This window comes from Corythoichthys intestinalis, chromosome 3 (genome assembly GCF_030265065.1).
Source record: "Corythoichthys intestinalis isolate RoL2023-P3 chromosome 3, ASM3026506v1, whole genome shotgun sequence".
Lineage (NCBI taxonomy): Eukaryota > Metazoa > Chordata > Actinopteri > Syngnathiformes > Syngnathidae > Corythoichthys > Corythoichthys intestinalis.
The window spans coordinates 56566438-56584221 of NC_080397.1; the positions used below are offsets into that span (position 1 = coordinate 56566438).

Here is a 17784-nt window from a genome sequence, read left to right on the forward strand (position 1 = left end):
GGCCAACAGTGTCAAGTCTCCTGCAAAGACGACGCGACTACGAGGTTAGCTCAGCTGCAACGAGTGGGCAGCAAGCCCCCAGGGCGCCGGATACGAGCCCACCCACCTTGATGAACTGGTGGACAATTATGTGTAGGCAATGCTTCTTCATGTCCAGAGCCTGAGTCTTATCGGCCGCCTCCAGAATCTGCACCGAGACAAACACGTCATATTGTGTACGCAGCGTTGTTTTCCCCCCTCCACTGAAATACCTGCAAAACGTTCTCCACGGTGACATTCATCTCCAGATTTTGCTTGCAATAAGCTTGCAGCCTGTTATTTGAAAAGCCGTAATAATATGGTGCAGCAAACAGATAACTGTTTAACAAAAGGTCAAGGAAAAGACACATTTTTATCACTGGCGTTGACATTATATAGCACTTGATTATGACAATCTAGAATGTTAATAATAATGAAAGTTCCCATTTCAAATACCAGATGAAAACCATTCTTCTGCAGCTCTTGTGCTGCATTGGTTGTGCACAAGTGTAACAAGTGAATTATGCAGTTCCACAAAAGAACCAGCCAGAGGCACTGCTGTGACATTTGGATTTGGAATCCTTGAAGCAACTTTAAACAAGGGTTGGGAATCTCTGGTATGAAGCCGATTCAATATGTATCTAGATACACAGGTTACGATTCGATTAAAAAATGATACATTTTTAAGGCAGAGTGATTCGATAAGATTCGATACAGTTTAAGAACGATATGGTTCGATACAGTGTGAAAACGATACGATAGTAAACATTTGTTGTTTGTTCTTACTATATATTATATATTATATTGTAGCCTTGGTCATCTTAATGTAGTGCAACAATACGTCTAGTCACCCTGAGCAAATGCATTCATCAAATCAATGAATGGATGTGCCAGAATTTTCTCCAGTTAAATGTGCAGAAGACAGAGGTGATCATTTTTGGGCCAAAAAAGGAAAGCTCAAAGATAAGCAGCCAACTTAGCACAATGTCACTTACAGCTACAAATCAAGTCAGAAACCTTGGCGTAATTATTGACTCAGACTTAAAATTTGATAGCCATTTAAAGTCCGTCACTAAATCCGCTTATTACCACCTAAAAAATATAACCAGAATTAAGGGGCTTCTGACTCAACAAGACATGGAAAAACTTATGCATGCATTCATTTTCAGCAGATTGGACTATTGCAACGGTATATTTACAGGTCTTGATAAAAAAATCAGTCAGGAAGTTGCAGCTGGTACAGAATACTGCAGCCAGAGTCCTCACAAATACAAGGAAGCTGGACCACATTACACCAGTTTTGAAATCGCTACACTGGCTTCCAGTAAGTCAAAGGATAGACTATAAAATACTACTGCTCGTCTACAAAACACTTAATGGCCTTGGACCAAAATACATGCTTGACTTGTTAGAGTCCTATGAGACATCTAGACCCCTAAGGTCGTCTGGAACCGGTCTTCTGCATGTTCCAAGAACAAGAACCAAGCAGGGTGAGGCAGCATTTAGTTATTATGCTCCTCACCTCTGGAACAAGTTACCCGAACGTCTGAAGTATGCTCAAACTGTTAGCTCTTTTAAATCAGGGCTAAAAACGCTTTTGTTTAGCACTGCATATCTATAACTGTCTATATATTTCAATCTACCTGCTTTCTATTCCTCGTTTCTATCTCCATTGCTGATTTCAATTATTATTATTAGTAGTAGTTTTTGTTTTATTTTTATTTTATTTATTTATTTTTATTCTGTGATTAAATGCGATCTTTTGTCTTCATTTCTACGTTGTGTTGATTTAAATGTGATTTTTATGATCTTCATGTGATGTAAAGCACTTTGAATTGCCTTGTGTTGAATTGTGCTATATAAATAAATTTGCCTAGCCTTGCCTTACAGTATTTTAAACGGATAAAAAAGACCAAATTTCTACAAGCAAAATTAAACAACAAAAGTTAATACCAATGTATGTTTATTTTTGAGACATGAAAAACAAAAAAAATAAGGCCAACTAGATGACCATCATTTTGTTGGCTGGGATTGATAATACAATAAAACTCCAGTGACAGACAACAATAAAGTGCAGTAATTCAATCTCTGTATTTCGTGGTGTTTTTAACACAAGAGGTAGGTAATTTAAGTGCAACCTTTCAACGTAAACATCTTACAAACTAAAATTATATGCAGGAGCTATAGAAGAAAAGAATTAAACCTGCTAGTGTTATCATAATAAATAATAAATAAATCATAATGCTATTATTCTTTACCTCTGGTATAATTGGGGGAATAAAAACATGGCATTTTAGCCAGATCGGTCAGTAATCATTATTTTAACTTTATACACAGCAAAGTCATTCACTTATGCCTGTTCTTCCACATTTTTATTCCTCATCACTGTCCATATCTTTTTGAAGGGCAGATTTTTCTTGCGGAAGATCAACTGATCCACATGTTCATGTTTAAGTAGACTGCGTTTCGTGGAAACAATATCTCCAGCAGGTCGTGCCATTGTAGTGGGTTTATTTTCAGAGTTAAAAACTCACGATCTCGGTCCCATGCAAATCTGGGTGCCGTCTTCACTTCCAAGTCCGACGTGCGTTGAAAATCAATCGCTGTCATTTGAAACTTACTCCTGGCAAGCTGGCGTCAGCGCTCGTGTTGTTTGTCAATTGTTTTAGGATGCGCGACTGTGGTTTAGTTTGCTCTGGCGTAGTTATGACACGCCCGCCACGATCGAAATGCATGATAGGAAGTTGAGGCAACCACGACTGTGAGTAGTGGCTGTTCATGTTACGATATATGTGCTGTCTCACTTGAAGTGCGGCGATCCTTGGGGTCGAGCATTGGGGAAGGCACTGCGCAGCACGATTTAAGTGCAAGCTAATTATGTGTCATTCATGTACGCATAGCATGGTACATAAAACTAACAAAGCAATGGTATGAACGCTGCTGACCGTTTTTTGTGCTCGCGATAGCCGAGTCCTTGTTGTACTATCGATACATCTATGATTTACTGGCTATTTGCTGTCGAATAGTTAGTTTGCTATCGATACAGCCGTATCGCTCGCCTGTAAAACCGGATATCCGGTCGTATCGGTTTATCGTTCTCAAGCTTACTTTAAACCACATCTGCAAGAGTGCGCCATCTACAGTGTATCACAAAAGTGAGTACACCCCTCGCATTTCTGCAGATATTTAAGTATATCTTTTCATGGGACAACACTGACAAAATGACACAATGAAAAGTAGTCTGTGTGCAGCTTACATAATGGAGTTAATTTATTTTCCCCTCAAAATATTGCCATTAATATGTAAACCCCTGGCAACAAAAGTGAGTACACCCCTTAGTGAAAGTTGTCAATATTAACATACAATACAAAATGTCAACTGTCAATATTTTGTGTGGCCACCACTATTATCCACAACTGCCTTTACTCTCCTGGGCACGGAGTTGACCAGAGCTTCATAGCTCCATGACGACGTTGCGAAGCTGCCGGATATTTGAGACTTTGCACACCTCCACCTTCCGCTTGAGGATCCCCCAAAGACGTTCTATTGGGTTTAAGTCGGGAGACATGCTCGGCCAGTCCATCACCTTTACCCTCAGCCTCTTCAGCTAAGTAGTGGTCATCTTGGAGGTGTGTTTGGGGTCATTGTCATGCTGGAACACTGCCCTGCGACCCAGTTTCTGGAGGGAGGGGATCATGCTCTGCTGCAGTATTTCACAGTACATGTTGGAGTTCATGTTTCCCTCAATGGAAACAACACCTGCAGCACTCATGCAGCAGACCATGACATTCCCACCACCATGCTTGACTGCAGGCATGACACACTTATCTTTGTACTCCTCAACTGGTCGCTGCCAGACATGCTTGAGACCATCGGAACCAAACAAATTAATTTCCGTCTCACCAGACCGTAGGACATGGTTCCAGTAATCCATGAGCTTTGTTGACATATCTTCAGCAAACTGTTTGCGGGCTTTCTTGTAGAACGTCTTCAGATTTGGCTTCCTCCTGGGGTGACAGCCATGCACACCAATTTGATGTAGAGTGCGGCGTATAGTCTGAGCACTAACAGGCTGACCCCCCCACCCCCCCACCTCTCTGCAGCAATGCTAACAGCACTCCTGCGACAATCTTTCAAAGAAAGCATTTGGATGTGACGCTCAGCACATGCGCTCAGCTTCTTTGGACGTCCAACCCGAGGCCTGTTCTGAGTGGACCCTGCTCTTTTAAAACACTGGATGATCTTAGCCACTATGATGCAGCTCAGTTTCAGGGTGTTGACAATCTTCTTGTAGCCTTGGCCATCTTAATGTAGTGCAACAATACGTCTTTTAAGATCCTCAGAGAGTTCTTCGCCATGTGGTGCCATGTTGGAACTTTCAGTGACCGGTATGAGAGAGTGTGAGAGCTGCACTACAAATTTGAACACACCTGCTCCCTATGCACACCTGGACCTAGTAACACTAATGAGTCACATGAAATTTTGGAGGGAAAATGACAAGCAGTACTCAATTTGGACATTCAGGGATGTAGTTTCTAAGGGGTGTACTCACTTTTGTTGCCAGGGGATTAGATATTAATGGCTACATTTTGAGTTATTTTGAGGGGAAAATAAAATTAACTCAATTATATAAGCTGCACACAGACTACTTTTCATTGCGTCAAAGTGTCATTTTGTCATTGTTGTCCCATGAGAAGATATACTTAAATATCTGCAGAAATGTGAGGGGTGTACTCACTTTTGTGATACACTGTACACTTCTGAAATGTACAGCAATATAACTCATCAATCTTCAGGCTTACACGTTTTAAAATGTTTTAAATGTTTTAAAATACTTCCCAATATAAGGAGACCAATGAGACCAAAATGTTTTGATGATTCTATCCATTATTACTTTAGTCCAAGGGCGTAGGTTTGAATAAGGGACGGTAGGGAAATAGCACTACCAACTTTTCAAGATGCTCAGATTGTCCCCGACCAACTTTTAAGTAACCTTACTTGGACTGTAAGCGTTTTCAGCTGTTAACTTTAGAGCTGAAGCTATCGATTATTTAGATAATCGATTAATCAATTAATTAGTTCGAATAATCAAGTCATCGGATCACGACATTTAATGTGGTACAGAATGAATTTTAGGATATGTAAAGAAATTAACAAGTGTTTATGCTTATGCAATAATATTTGTTTTGGCCTGCTAAAATTATTTTCATTATTTTCATTAAATGTGAATACAAAATAAAATTTCCGAGTTTCTTCAAACTATGCAGAATTGCACTTTGATTTAAAAGTAAATACCTGAGCTATCGTTAGCCTCAAACGATATTTAAAAAATTAATAAATGTGGATCTAAGTACAACAAAAGCACAATTGACTAACTTGCATAGCAAAAGTTCGCTATAGCTTATATGCTATAAAATGCTATGTTGTTGTTGTTTTTTTACAATGCTCTTAACAAATCGTTCACATATTCCCACGGAAAAAACTGCTAAATATAATTCTGAACTAAATAATAAATGCATAAACATAAATATTAGCTTTAAAAAAACATACCTTATGTTGGTCTTAACAAGGAGCAGCTGGATTCAGCCATGTTAGACGAGTTATAGCATATTCACTGTTGCCACTAGAGGGTAGTATATCCAACCAAATCAATAAAACTAAATGCAACTTTCAAAACAAACCATTACAACGCCACTCTAAACAAATACTTGAAGCAGCAAAATTTGATTCGAATTTTTTTTCTAATCAAATTGATCGATTAATCGTTGCAGCACTAGTTAACTTTAATCAAACAGTTTTTATGTTTTTTTTTTTTTTTTTTAACCCCAATTGTCATTTTTATTTTATTTATGTGGTCTTAAACAGCCCAAAGGAGTTTTCATATTTTGTTGAGTTTAGCTGTGCTCATGGACAAAAGCAATTGTGTTTTACTTGATGGAAGGCTCCATTTTATTTATTTTTTGTTTTGTTTCAGTTATTTATTTATTTAGACAATGTTGACTGGTCTTAATACAAATATTTATTTTTTGCATTCCTGGATAGTTAAGAGATTGTTAACAGGTTTATTGTGAATATTAATATAATTATGTTATGTTATGTTCAAATATTTCAGTGACCTGAAGCAATACATATAAAAGTTTGGTATAAGTCAATACAGATTATTTTGCATTGATCATTTAACCTATCAATTAATTACGTTCATAAGCGTTAGAAATGTATGGAATCACAGGAGTGCCAAAATTAAAAAATATATGAATTAATAAATAAATGAATAGATAAAGGGAAATTAATGAATGCATAAATAAATTATAATATATAAGTATATTTTGCTATTGACATTTACTATTCTTCGTTGAAAGTCACAAGCCAAAAAAACAATTGAAATTTTTGTCACTGACTTTGAATTTTGTCATTGAAAACACAAACGGAAAAAAATGGCAATTATTTCTTTGTCTTTTCTATTTCGCTTGTCATCGTCTTTGCTTTGCTTTTACCAAAAGGGTCTGTCAATCAAATGGCGTTGGTAGGGGCTTTCTTAACAGGAAAGGGTTAGTTATTGACAGCATTAAACTTAATTGTCTTGGTGATGGGGTAGTTGGCTAAGGCGACACCATCCATCCTGTGAGTTGCTTCTCCAAACAGATGTGGAAAGGATTTTTCCATATTGCTCCAATTAAATGAAGAATCAAAAATCGCACCTGATACGGATGAATGTGAATAAAGGATTTGAATTAGACAAGGATACAGAGAATCTTCTGGAGGCATGTTAACATCCCCATAGTAGATGTAGCGTAGCATGGACTCGAATGCCTGCTTACTGGGAACCATCTCACCGATAGAGATATTAACCTGGCCGTCCTCTGGCATGAAGGAGCGGAACATGGCCTCGAAATAACTGAAAATTCAAAGAGTAAAATTGATTAAAATAATGGCCGAAGATTTGCTGACCCATACTGTGAGTGTACACAAAAGCGCCGTACCTGGAACGAGCTGCTAGTATGGCTTTATGAGCGGGTCGAGGGTGCCCATCTAACAGCAGGATAATATCACAGAACTCAAGGCCCCCTCCTTCTAGGTACGCCTTCATGTCCTGCACTAGGGAGGTGCCAATGTCCACAGGCTGGTCAGAGTACAATCTCGGAGGGGGCTGCTGCTTTCGTCGGACTATCTCCACAATCAGTGGCGTGGACAGATGTTCAAACTCTCTCGTCATGATCACCTGGTTGAAGTGGGATTCTTTCACCACGAAATTAAGGCAATGTTCCTGAAGGGGAAAAAAATGAATTTGTGGGAGTGAAGAGAACTCTGCTTGTGAACACATCATATGCCTTGTGTGTGGCAGCATTAAACGTAAGCTTTTAAAGAAGAGACTGCTGACTTTTTGAGATCGCCACCATTGTCAGCAAAAAGTACCTTTAGCTGGTCAAGTTGGAGCTTGTTTGCATTTTCACAAACACTGAGAACGTTCTGCAGGTCAACAGAAGCCTCGATGTACTGAACACACAACTGCTCCAAGCGGGAGAGTTTGAAACTCAGGGCTAGTTTGTAAACGTCCATGATTAGGAGAACATCCTGAACATGACCTGGAAACAGGACAAAAGCGAATGAAACACATGAAAACAAAAAAATGGTATAGAAACCTTGTTTTTGTAAAACAGAAAAAAAATGAAAAGACTTTTTTAACATATGAGCTTGCTTTCTATTTTAAAACTTTGACATAATCAAATATAAAAGAAACATGCATGACTGCAATAGAGATCGAGAGTTTGTCAGGACTGATACTGATTATTAGTAGTAAGGGGAGCCAATAACCGATTTTTGGAGCCGATATTCATTTGCTGTAAAAGCGCAAAAAAAATTATTAATGCAAACACTAAAGCATGTTTATTGAATCACAGAAATAAAAAATAAAAGCTACTGAATTTCCTAGACTCAGAAACATCTCTCATAAAGTTGAATAAAAGAGTGTTCCAAAAAAAAAAGCTTTAAACATGTTAATGTCCCATCGTGCTGCCTTCATAATGGGATTTAAAGAGGAAGAATAACGCAGAATTTTTTTTTTTTCTTTATTAAATGCTTCGCGCACACACAATGAGTTGCCACAGCACACTAGTGTTTAACAGCGCTAAACGATGATTGACACATTCGGCGTCTTTGAAGGTAGCGCTGCCAAGCTTCTCTAGCAAGATCAAAGCTTCAATGCCTGGCAGTTATCGTTAACTTTAACAAGCAAAACTTGCAGTGCACTGCTGACCAAGAAAAGCAGCAGGAGGGAGAGTGAGGCTGTACAAGCATGAAGCAAAAAAACTATATATATATATATATATATATATAGTTCTTTTAATTAAAAACCAGATCCTTTTCACCTAATTCTGATCCTCTGAAAAATGGCGCGATCCCTACTCCCTATCTTTAGTTTTAGATTGACATTTTCATATCGGTCGGCCGGATTTTGAAAAAAAAAAAAAAAAAAAAAAGGATATATGTCAAATTTCTAATTATCGGCCCAATACATCGGACTGCAATACCATTTTAATACTGCAGTGATCCCTCATTTTTCGCTGTTAAGAAGGACACCCAAACAAAAATTGAAAATTTGCGAAGTAGAGGCAGAGTTTACTTAGTACATAAAATAAAAACTTTTTTTTGTGTGTGTGTGCTCAATGCATGTATTCAAATGTAACAGCATTGGAAAGAAAGAAATATAAGGCATGTATTTTCCAAATGTATAATTTAAACAAAAAAAAAACAAACTCTTATTTGTACCATAATTTTCGGACTATAAACCGCTACACTTTTTCCCTTATTTTGAATCCTGCATCTTATAGTCCAGTGTGCCTTATTTGTTGATTTATTTGGGTTAATAGACATCACTTTATTTGACAGTGCTAGGACTGCCATAAGACCTTCATAATTATGAAATGGCACTATCATTGGCATAAATCAGCGGTCTCAAACCGACTCCACAAAGGGCCGCAGTGGGTCCTGGTTTTTGTTCCAACAGATCCAGCACAAACAGTTCAACCAATTAGGTTTCTACTAACATAAGCAGCACCTGATTGCAATCAACTGATTACACTTGTAAGAAACCAGATTGGTGAAAAGGTATTTGTCTCGTTTGGTTGGAATGAAATCCAGTACCCCCTGCGGCCCTTTGAGGACCGGTTTGAGACCACTGGCATAAATGAATGCTTATGACAGATGTCATGAAAGTGTCATCCAGCAAATTATGTCACTAACTCCATTTATGTCCAGCTCGGATCTTTTCCATCCATTCAAAAGTGAGATCATTTGCCGGATGACACAAAATGACATCTGTCGTAAGCATTCATTCATGCTCATGGCAGTGTCATGTCATAATTATGATGGTCTTTTGACAGACTTATGGTGCCACTGTTAAATAAAGTGTGACCAAATACCATAACTAGCAATTAATGAAACAACTAGAACATTAAGTGAAGAAGTAATTAGCAGAGAACATGAATTTTGATTGTAATTTACATCTGTAGCGCTACAGTGCATGCTAGGAGGCATGTTGGATGACAGCAGTCTTGATAGCAGGTGGCAGCAGAGGTTGACTGTCTCCCCTTAGGGAACATTGATGGCCAAATGAAGCTTCTTGAAGCAATGAAGCTTTGCTGTCAATTAGTTCAAAACTTCATGGGGTTTGGTCTTATGGCAGTCTTATGATGCCGCTGCCAAATAAAACATTACCAGTTAATGGGGCAGTTTACATGGCGACTTTGCGACATGAAGACGCAATGACTGAGTAGCGGAATTGCCTCGCGTGCATATGGTGTCGGCGAAGACGAAAGGCAAAGACGAAAAATTCAGAATCCTGCCTCTAAAGTGGAAGAATTCGATTACGGGGGTCGCAGTGCATGCATATGCACGGAAACCGGCCTCGTTTCGATGACGAAAGCGCCCGCGCACGTCACATGGGCGTGCGCAGCGGTGCTATTAAACATTAAAAACAGCAAATGGCGGAACAGCAAATGGCTTTAATTTACTGTTTTCATAATATTTTTAATTTAAATATGTTGAATGTTTCCATTTTTGTGCCTATTTGAACAAAAGAAAATGCCATTGCTTGGAGAGTGCGGGCATGTTGTCTTCCGGGCTGAGGAGGTCAAAGTGCATCATTCACTGTCGCCTTGTAAATCTGCACTGCCGCCTAGGTCCTGGCATGAATACTACATCGTTTTTATGCGGAATTGCGACATTATTCGAATGGAATCGGAACAATATAAATGCAAACATGAAATTTTTCGTCTTCTCGGAGAGTCACCATGTAAACTGCCCCAATATCTTTTGGTGTAAATATTCCATGATACAGTGAGGACAGCTGCGGCTTATATTCCAGTGCGGCTTATCGATGTACAAATGCCGTGTTCGTGTCAAATTTGGTGGGTGGTGGCTTATAAACAGGTGCGCCTTATAGTCCGAAAATTTCAGTATGTGTATATTTCAATAAATGGTTTTTAAGCACTGTAAATGTAATAATTATGATATGAGATATATATAAAAGAAAACAATTATTTGTACATGTAAACATGCATATATCGTAAATAAAAGACTATTTTTAATTAATTGGAAAAAAAGCTGCGATAAACTGAGGGCGCGAAGTTTGAAGCGTGAAGTAGAGATGGATCACTGTATTATGTTTTTAAAGAAGATGTGGCGAGTTGAGTGCATGTAGTAACAACACATTAGGAAAAACTATAGAATGGATTTTTTTGTTGCCCAATGTAATCCATAAGCAATTTTTAGGAAAGAATATGCCTCACTATGTTGCAGAACAAGTTTTCATACAGCACAACTAAGTGAACCCTAACCCTTTTTTGCAAAATCTTGATACATCGGAGATCATCGAACAGATCGTGTTGATGACCTTAGAAATTGTAGAAACGTGGAAAAATGCTACCTCTGCGTGGGTACTGAATCTTGTCTGTGTAGAGAAACTGCATTAACACTTCAAAAGGCTGGGCTTCTGCTTCCCTGATGGATACTTCCAGCATTGGCTGTCTGCCCGATAGCTTGTGAGTTCCACCTCTTGTGGCCCCTTCATCACTCTCCTCACTGCTGTCCTGTTTGGTCCTCTGAAAACAAGACGCATGATTTCCTGTCACTGAATTTACTAAATCGGCTGCTGTTGACAACGACAGACATCCGATCCAGTTAAAATGAATTGGACGTCGCTCGTGATATTGTGTGCATTTCATGAAAGTTTTTTACTTTCATTTTATATATGGCGGAAAACACAGACAAGACTGAAAAAGCAGTTTCTGCTCTTGCACTCCTCTTCAAAAGAAACTGCTGTATTTTAAGCCAAAACAACTGTTGTGTTTGATAGAACAATATGTCTATATGCTCCCATAGCAGATTCATGGCGCATGAAGCCCCCGAACTGTTTTTAATTTGTCCGTTTTACCCTGGAAACCCCCGTTTACAGACGTCGCGCAACCGCTTTTGTTTCAACCCAGCCATAAAACAAAGGTAATTAATAAAGATGTGCCGATCGATCGGGTTCGATCACGTCACTTTCAAAGTATTGGAATCTGAAAAAATAAATAAATATCGGCCATGCCTTTTTCTAATATGTATATATTTTTTAATTAAATCATTTTCTCATTGTATTTAACTTTACAAACATAATATGTTACACTCATCCAGAGTCTTTAGTTTAGGCTTAAGGTAGGGTTATCAAATTTATCCCAATAACGGCGGTAATTAGTTTTTTTTAAAAATGTATCACGTTAAAATATTTAACACAATTAATGCATGCGCTGCATGACCCACCCAGGCATTGTCGCGCTCAATCTGTAATGAAGCCGTTTTACCTATATAGAGATATAAAAGGCAGCGTAAAATGAGTAGTGAATTTTGGCAGCCTTTGGAGCCTTTTTTTTAATTGGCTAAAGCCTTACAATCCCTCTCCCTACGATTAGAAATATCATGGGAAGCAAATTGGGGGAAAGCAAGGTAGCAATTGATTTTTTTCTTAACACCTTATATTATTTCCCAACGCAGACAAGATATATCAATTGGTACCACTACGCAGTCATGGTTCCACTTCCCATTATGCATTTGGGCATGGCTACAGTATCATTTACTGAAAGCTCAACAAATACACTAGATGACGATATTTAGTCACAATATACAAAGTCACAAGTATTTCGATCAGTGGATCCCTCTCACAGAAAGAATGTTAATAATGTAAATGCCATCTTGAGGATTTATTGTCATAACAAACAAATACAGTACTTATGTACTGTATGTTGAATGTATATATTTGTCCGAGTTTTTTTCATTTTTTTCTTAATGCATTGCCAAAATGTATATGATCGGGAAAAATTATCAAGAATGATTGGAATTGAATCGGGAGCAAAAAAAAACAATCGGATCGGGAAATATCGGGATCGGCAGATACTCAAACTAAAACGATCGGGATCGGATCAGGAGCAAAAAAACAAGATCGGAACAACCCTAGTAATTAATTATATCTATTACTCAAAATGTCATTTTTAGCTTAGAATCATCAATTGATGTCTAATATTTTGGTAAAAAAAGAAAACGACTTAAAAAAAATTATTCACTCGTATATTTCAAACTTTTAAACAAATTACATCACAATGAAGAAAATGGTGTCTGTAAAAAGTCACGGATATCTACCTCACAACTAGAGCTGGGAATCTTTGGGCACCTAACGAATCGATTACAATTACGATTCAGAGGCTCCGATTCGATTATAAAACGATTATTGATGCACCCCCCCTCCTTTTTTTTTCTCTCTCTTTTTTTTTTTATGTTTTGTACATTAGTTCCAAAATTGTTCAAAAATACTCTCAGGCTAAACCACACTACTACTTCAGTATCAAGTTAACATATAGCAGTAAACAAATATACAAAAATAACATTAAATAAAAAACTCCAATCCCCATTCTGTATCAGCAGCTTTAAACTACATTCAATTAATTTAATGATGTGAATCAACTGTTAAAGTTGTTAAAATTGCTCCCGTTATTCCATAATTTCCATTTTGTCTACTTTCAACATGTGAAAGTTTTAAAACTATTTTAAAGTTAGAGTCAAGTCAATATTTTACCGATTTAGGAGTATTTTTAGAAGTTTTTTAGTTTTTAGTTTTTTAGAAGTATTTTAAAAGTTAATTAGGTTTGCTTGGAAGGTTCGCTACAACAGCCTTGCAGGGAAGTGTACTGCTTTAAGATGGCGGCCGTTTATAACGCCCGCATCAAGCTTTTTGTAGATGTGCTGCTAACACTACCAAATCTATATCTAGTCTAGTCCTATATAAATGATATCCACTGTAACATATGGATGTACTTTGTCGCAGCTTTTCGGCAGCAGTCAGGTATGTTGTTGTGTTTTTTTATCTCGTTGCATGAGTTGAGCTAGAGCCGTGAGTTGAGCATTGACATTACCCGAGGGGCCGGGTAATGGGAAGCATGATGTTTAGCTATTCTCGCTCCGTTCCGTCCCGAAGACCGTGCGGCGCGCTGAGTGTTGTGTACTTCCGCTTTACTTCGCATATTTCAATAATCGGAATTTGGATGTTTGTGAATCGTTCTCGAATCTTCCACGGCCGAATCACGAGTAATCTAAGAATCGGAAATTTTGCACACCTCTACTCAACTATCGCTTAATTGTATTTTTTTGTTACTGTCGCTGTTTTTCCGATATGTTAGATGATAATTGATCCAAACAAAGAAAAATTGAAAGGAAAAAAAATATTGAAAGGGTAAATATATGAAAAAGAAAATCTCTACCACTCCTTTATGTCTGCGATTTCTGCATCGCGACCCTTGTAATATTACCGTGTTTCACCCATAAAATCCCACAAAGATCCAGCTGTGGCCATTCACAGCTGTGTCTTGACACTCAGTGATACATGCTACATGGAGTTTTGGGATCGAAACAAGGTAAGTACTCGGTAATATCTCGTTAAAGTCACAGTGTCTTTAATTCTGCTCTTTCATGCTCTCACCTCCAGATAGGGTTTCGTTGTTTAAAATTCTTTTTTTTTTTTTTTTTAAATGCTCTCCTGTCCAAAATTTTTCTTCCCCCAGAAAATTAACATTTTAAGCTTTCCAACGATGTATCACACATACATATCGGGCAATTTTGAAATTTGGCCAAATTGGGGGTCTCAGACCGGAACTTCAAATCACCGGCGTGTTTTCCGCCATGTACATTTCTTTAAGTATTGCTAATTCTTCCTTCCAAAAGTTGAGGAAAAGCTGCAAACCTGTCGCTGTCTTTCCCGAGCCTGCAGGATTTTCTTACGCAGCCACTGGCATCTGGCCGTCACAATAGCTATATGTCCCAGAACTCTTTCTTCCCGCTAGAAAAGAAAAAGTTGATTTTGATTTTACTATATCATATATTAACACTCTTGCAGTAAATGAGGACAAAAAGAAACCCACCTCTCCTAGAATAAATTCCACGTCACAGAACTGTCGGTTCTCCCACAATTTACCATAGTCTTCATGGAGAGTACACTTTGGATAGCAAGAAAACTGTAGAGAAACATATTTATCAAGGCTTTCTTTTCAGTTGCATGCATAACGTCATGCAGAAGTATAGCCCTGTGGTCTACGCGCTCATCTGTCGCATGGGAAACGTGGATTCGAATCCCGCTGGAGACCTTCATTTAATCGCTTTTGCTGCTCGTTTTGTAAAATATAGGGAAAGTTGTCCTGCTCATCACTTTTCCGCTCAAACCGACGACATATTTATCTGGCTAACGAGTGACACTGTGGAAGTACGGCAGCACTGCCCAGTGACGTCACCGCCCAGAGTGCATTTAGTCGTCGACAACAATGGCGACCTACTAGTTAAACTAATTTTCAAAATTTTATAAAAACGAAAACATCAAGAGGGTTTTGAATATCAAATTATTATAACTCAAACTAACATTTATCTTTTAAGAACTACAAGTCTACAGCAAAACCTGTTTTTAAAGAAATCAAATGGAAAGTTAAAAAAAAAAAAATCTGTATCGGAACGTCCCTACACAGGAATGATTTATCTGTTTGTAAAACACAGTGCCCAGGACAATATGAAATATAATCAAACATATTTGCCTTACTTAACAACAATCCACAGAATACGTCACATCCAGTGACTTGACATGCACGTAACAAGGAAAACGTGCCCACCTGAAACCTGTACATCTCCCCACTGCGAACATTGTTGTCCACAGTCCCTCCAAAAATGTACATAGCGTCTTGAATCACAGCAGCTGCATGGAAGAGCCTCCCACTTGGCATCTGAGAAGGCAGGGATGCAATTCATGTTAGGATATCAAACAAACATTACCAGAAAATAGTGCTGCATTGATTTATCGAGTAATTCGATAAAAAAAAAGCTTCAAATTAAATTTTGCTGCTTCAAGTATTCGTTTCATTAGAGTAGCATTGTAATGGTCTTACTTATACAGATCCAGACTTTTATGATGCAAAACAATCTTTTTAACTCATTCCAGTCTGGATTTCGGCCACAACACAGCACCGAGACCGTGCTTATCAAAGTCCTAAATGATATTCGTCGGAATACCGATGCAGGCAAATCATCTGTTCTGCTACTATTGGATCTCAGCGCCGCATTTGACACGGTTGATCACAACATACTACTCAGCAGATTGGAACAGTGGGTAGGGCTTACTGACACTATTCTTCAGTGGTTCACATCCTATTTACATGATAGAGATTTCTTTGTGTCAATTGGAAATTATCAGTCAGAACGAACCAAATTCACGTGTGGAGTCCCTCAAGGGTCAATTCTTGGACCACTCTTATTTAACATCTATATGCTTCCGTTAGCTCAGATAATGGAACAGTATGACATCTCCTATCACGCCTATGCAGATGACACACAACTGTACATTTCTGTGTCCCCACATGATTATAGTCCCTTAGTCTCCCTGAGTAAATGCATTCATCAAATCAATGAATGGATGTGCCAGAATTTTCTCCAGTTAAATGTGGAGAAGACAGAGGTGATCATTTTTGGGCCAAAAAAGGAAAGGTCAAAGATAAGCAGCCAACTTAGCACAATGTCCCTTACAGCTACAAATCAAGTCAGAAACCTTGGCGTAATTATTGACTCAGACCTAAAATTTGATAGCCATCTAAAGTCCGTCACTAAATCCGCTTATTACCACCTAAAAAATATAACCAGAATTAAGGGGCTTCTGACTCAACAAGACATGGAAAAACTTATGCATGCATTCATTTTCAGTAGATTGGACTACTGCAACAGTATATTTACAGGTCTTGATAAAAAATCAGTCAGGAAGCTGCAGCTAGTACAGAATGCAGCAGCCAGAGTCCTCACAAATACAAGGAAGCTGGACCACATTACACCGGTTTTGAAATCACTACACTGGCTTCCAGTGAGTCAAAGGATATACTATAAAATACTAATGCTCGTCTACAAAACACTTAATGGCCTTGGACCAAAATACATGCTTGACTTGTTAGATTCCTATGAGACATCTAGACCCCTAAGGTCGTCTGGAACGGGTCTTCTGCATGTTCCAAGAACAAGAACCAAGCAGGGTGAGGCAGCATTTAGTTATTATGCTCCTCACCTCTGGAACAAGTTACCCGAACGTCTGAAGTATGCTCAAACTGTTAGCTCCATTAAATCAGGGCTAAAAACGCTTTTGTTTGGCACTGCATATCCATAACTGTCTATATATTTCAACCTACCTGCCTTCTATTCCTCTTGTGCTTATCTCCATTGCTGATTTCAATGATTATTAGTAGTAGTAGTTTTTGCTTTATTTTTATTGTTGTTTTATTTTTATTTATTTTTTATTTTGTGATTAAATGCGATCTTTTGTCTTGGTTTTTACGTTGTGTTGATTTAAATGTGATTTTTATGGTCTTCATGTGATGTAAAGCACTTTGAATTGCCTTGTGTTGAATTGTGCTATATAAATAAATTTGCCTTGCCTTGCCTTGCCTTATTTGAAAGTCTTTGCATTTATTTTTATTGATTTGGGCAACAGCGAATCTGACATAACTCATTTAAAACGGCTGGAAGTAGCTGCTCCCTGTTAGGACCAACTTATTGTATGGCTTTTTTAGTTTAGAAGTACATTTTGCAGTTTTTTTTTTTTTTGTGGGCATATGTGTTTGAATGATGTTTAGAGCATTGTAAAAAAAAAAAAAAAAATTAAAAGTTCGCATTCTATAGCATTTAAGCTAGCAGACTTTCATTATTGATTTAGTTGGATACAGTTCCCTCTAGTGGCAACAGTGAATATGTTATAGCCCATCGAACATGGCTGCATCCAGCTGCTCCCTGCTAAGACCAACATAAGTTTGAAAGTTTTTGTTTGAATGTTTTTATGCATTCAAAATTTTGTTTGTACATTTAGCCTTATTTGTGGGAATATGTGTTTGATCGATTTGTTAAGAGCATTGTTTAAAAAAAAAAAAAAAACATTAGCATTTTATAGCATTTAAGCTAGCGAACTTTTGCTATGCAAGTTAGCCAATAGTTCTTATGTTGGACTTAGATCTTTATTTTTTTATACCGTTTGAGGGTAAGCTCAAGTATTTTTTTTTTTTTAAATGAAAGTGCAATTTTACATTATTTGAATAAACGCTTAGTAATTATATTGTGTATTCGCATTTAATGCTCTTTTGAAAGTGCAATCTTAGCAAGCCTTTGTTTTACATATCCTAAAATTTATTTTGCAACACATTAAATGTTCCTAATTACTGGATTGTTCGA

At 37.8% G+C, this 17784-nt stretch overlaps 1 protein-coding gene across 2 annotated transcripts in view; it reads right to left on the bottom strand.

The window, feature by feature from the left end:
* Positions 1–17784, bottom strand: part of LOC130913346 (leucine-zipper-like transcriptional regulator 1) — a 43161-nt gene that overhangs the window by 14465 nt on the left and 10912 nt on the right. For both annotated transcript variants that reach the window (XM_057831893.1, XM_057831892.1), the window contains exons 10-18: positions 15198–15308; positions 14463–14555; positions 14285–14380; positions 10943–11117; positions 7432–7601; positions 6999–7282; positions 6764–6913; positions 252–357; positions 107–187 (exon numbers count right to left, since the gene is read on the bottom strand). In XM_057831893.1, the coding sequence (XP_057687876.1) occupies positions 107–187; positions 252–357; positions 6764–6913; positions 6999–7282; positions 7432–7601; positions 10943–11117; positions 14285–14380; positions 14463–14555; positions 15198–15308 (1266 nt within the window). The remainder of the gene's footprint in view (positions 1–106; positions 188–251; positions 358–6763; positions 6914–6998; positions 7283–7431; positions 7602–10942; positions 11118–14284; positions 14381–14462; positions 14556–15197; positions 15309–17784) is intronic.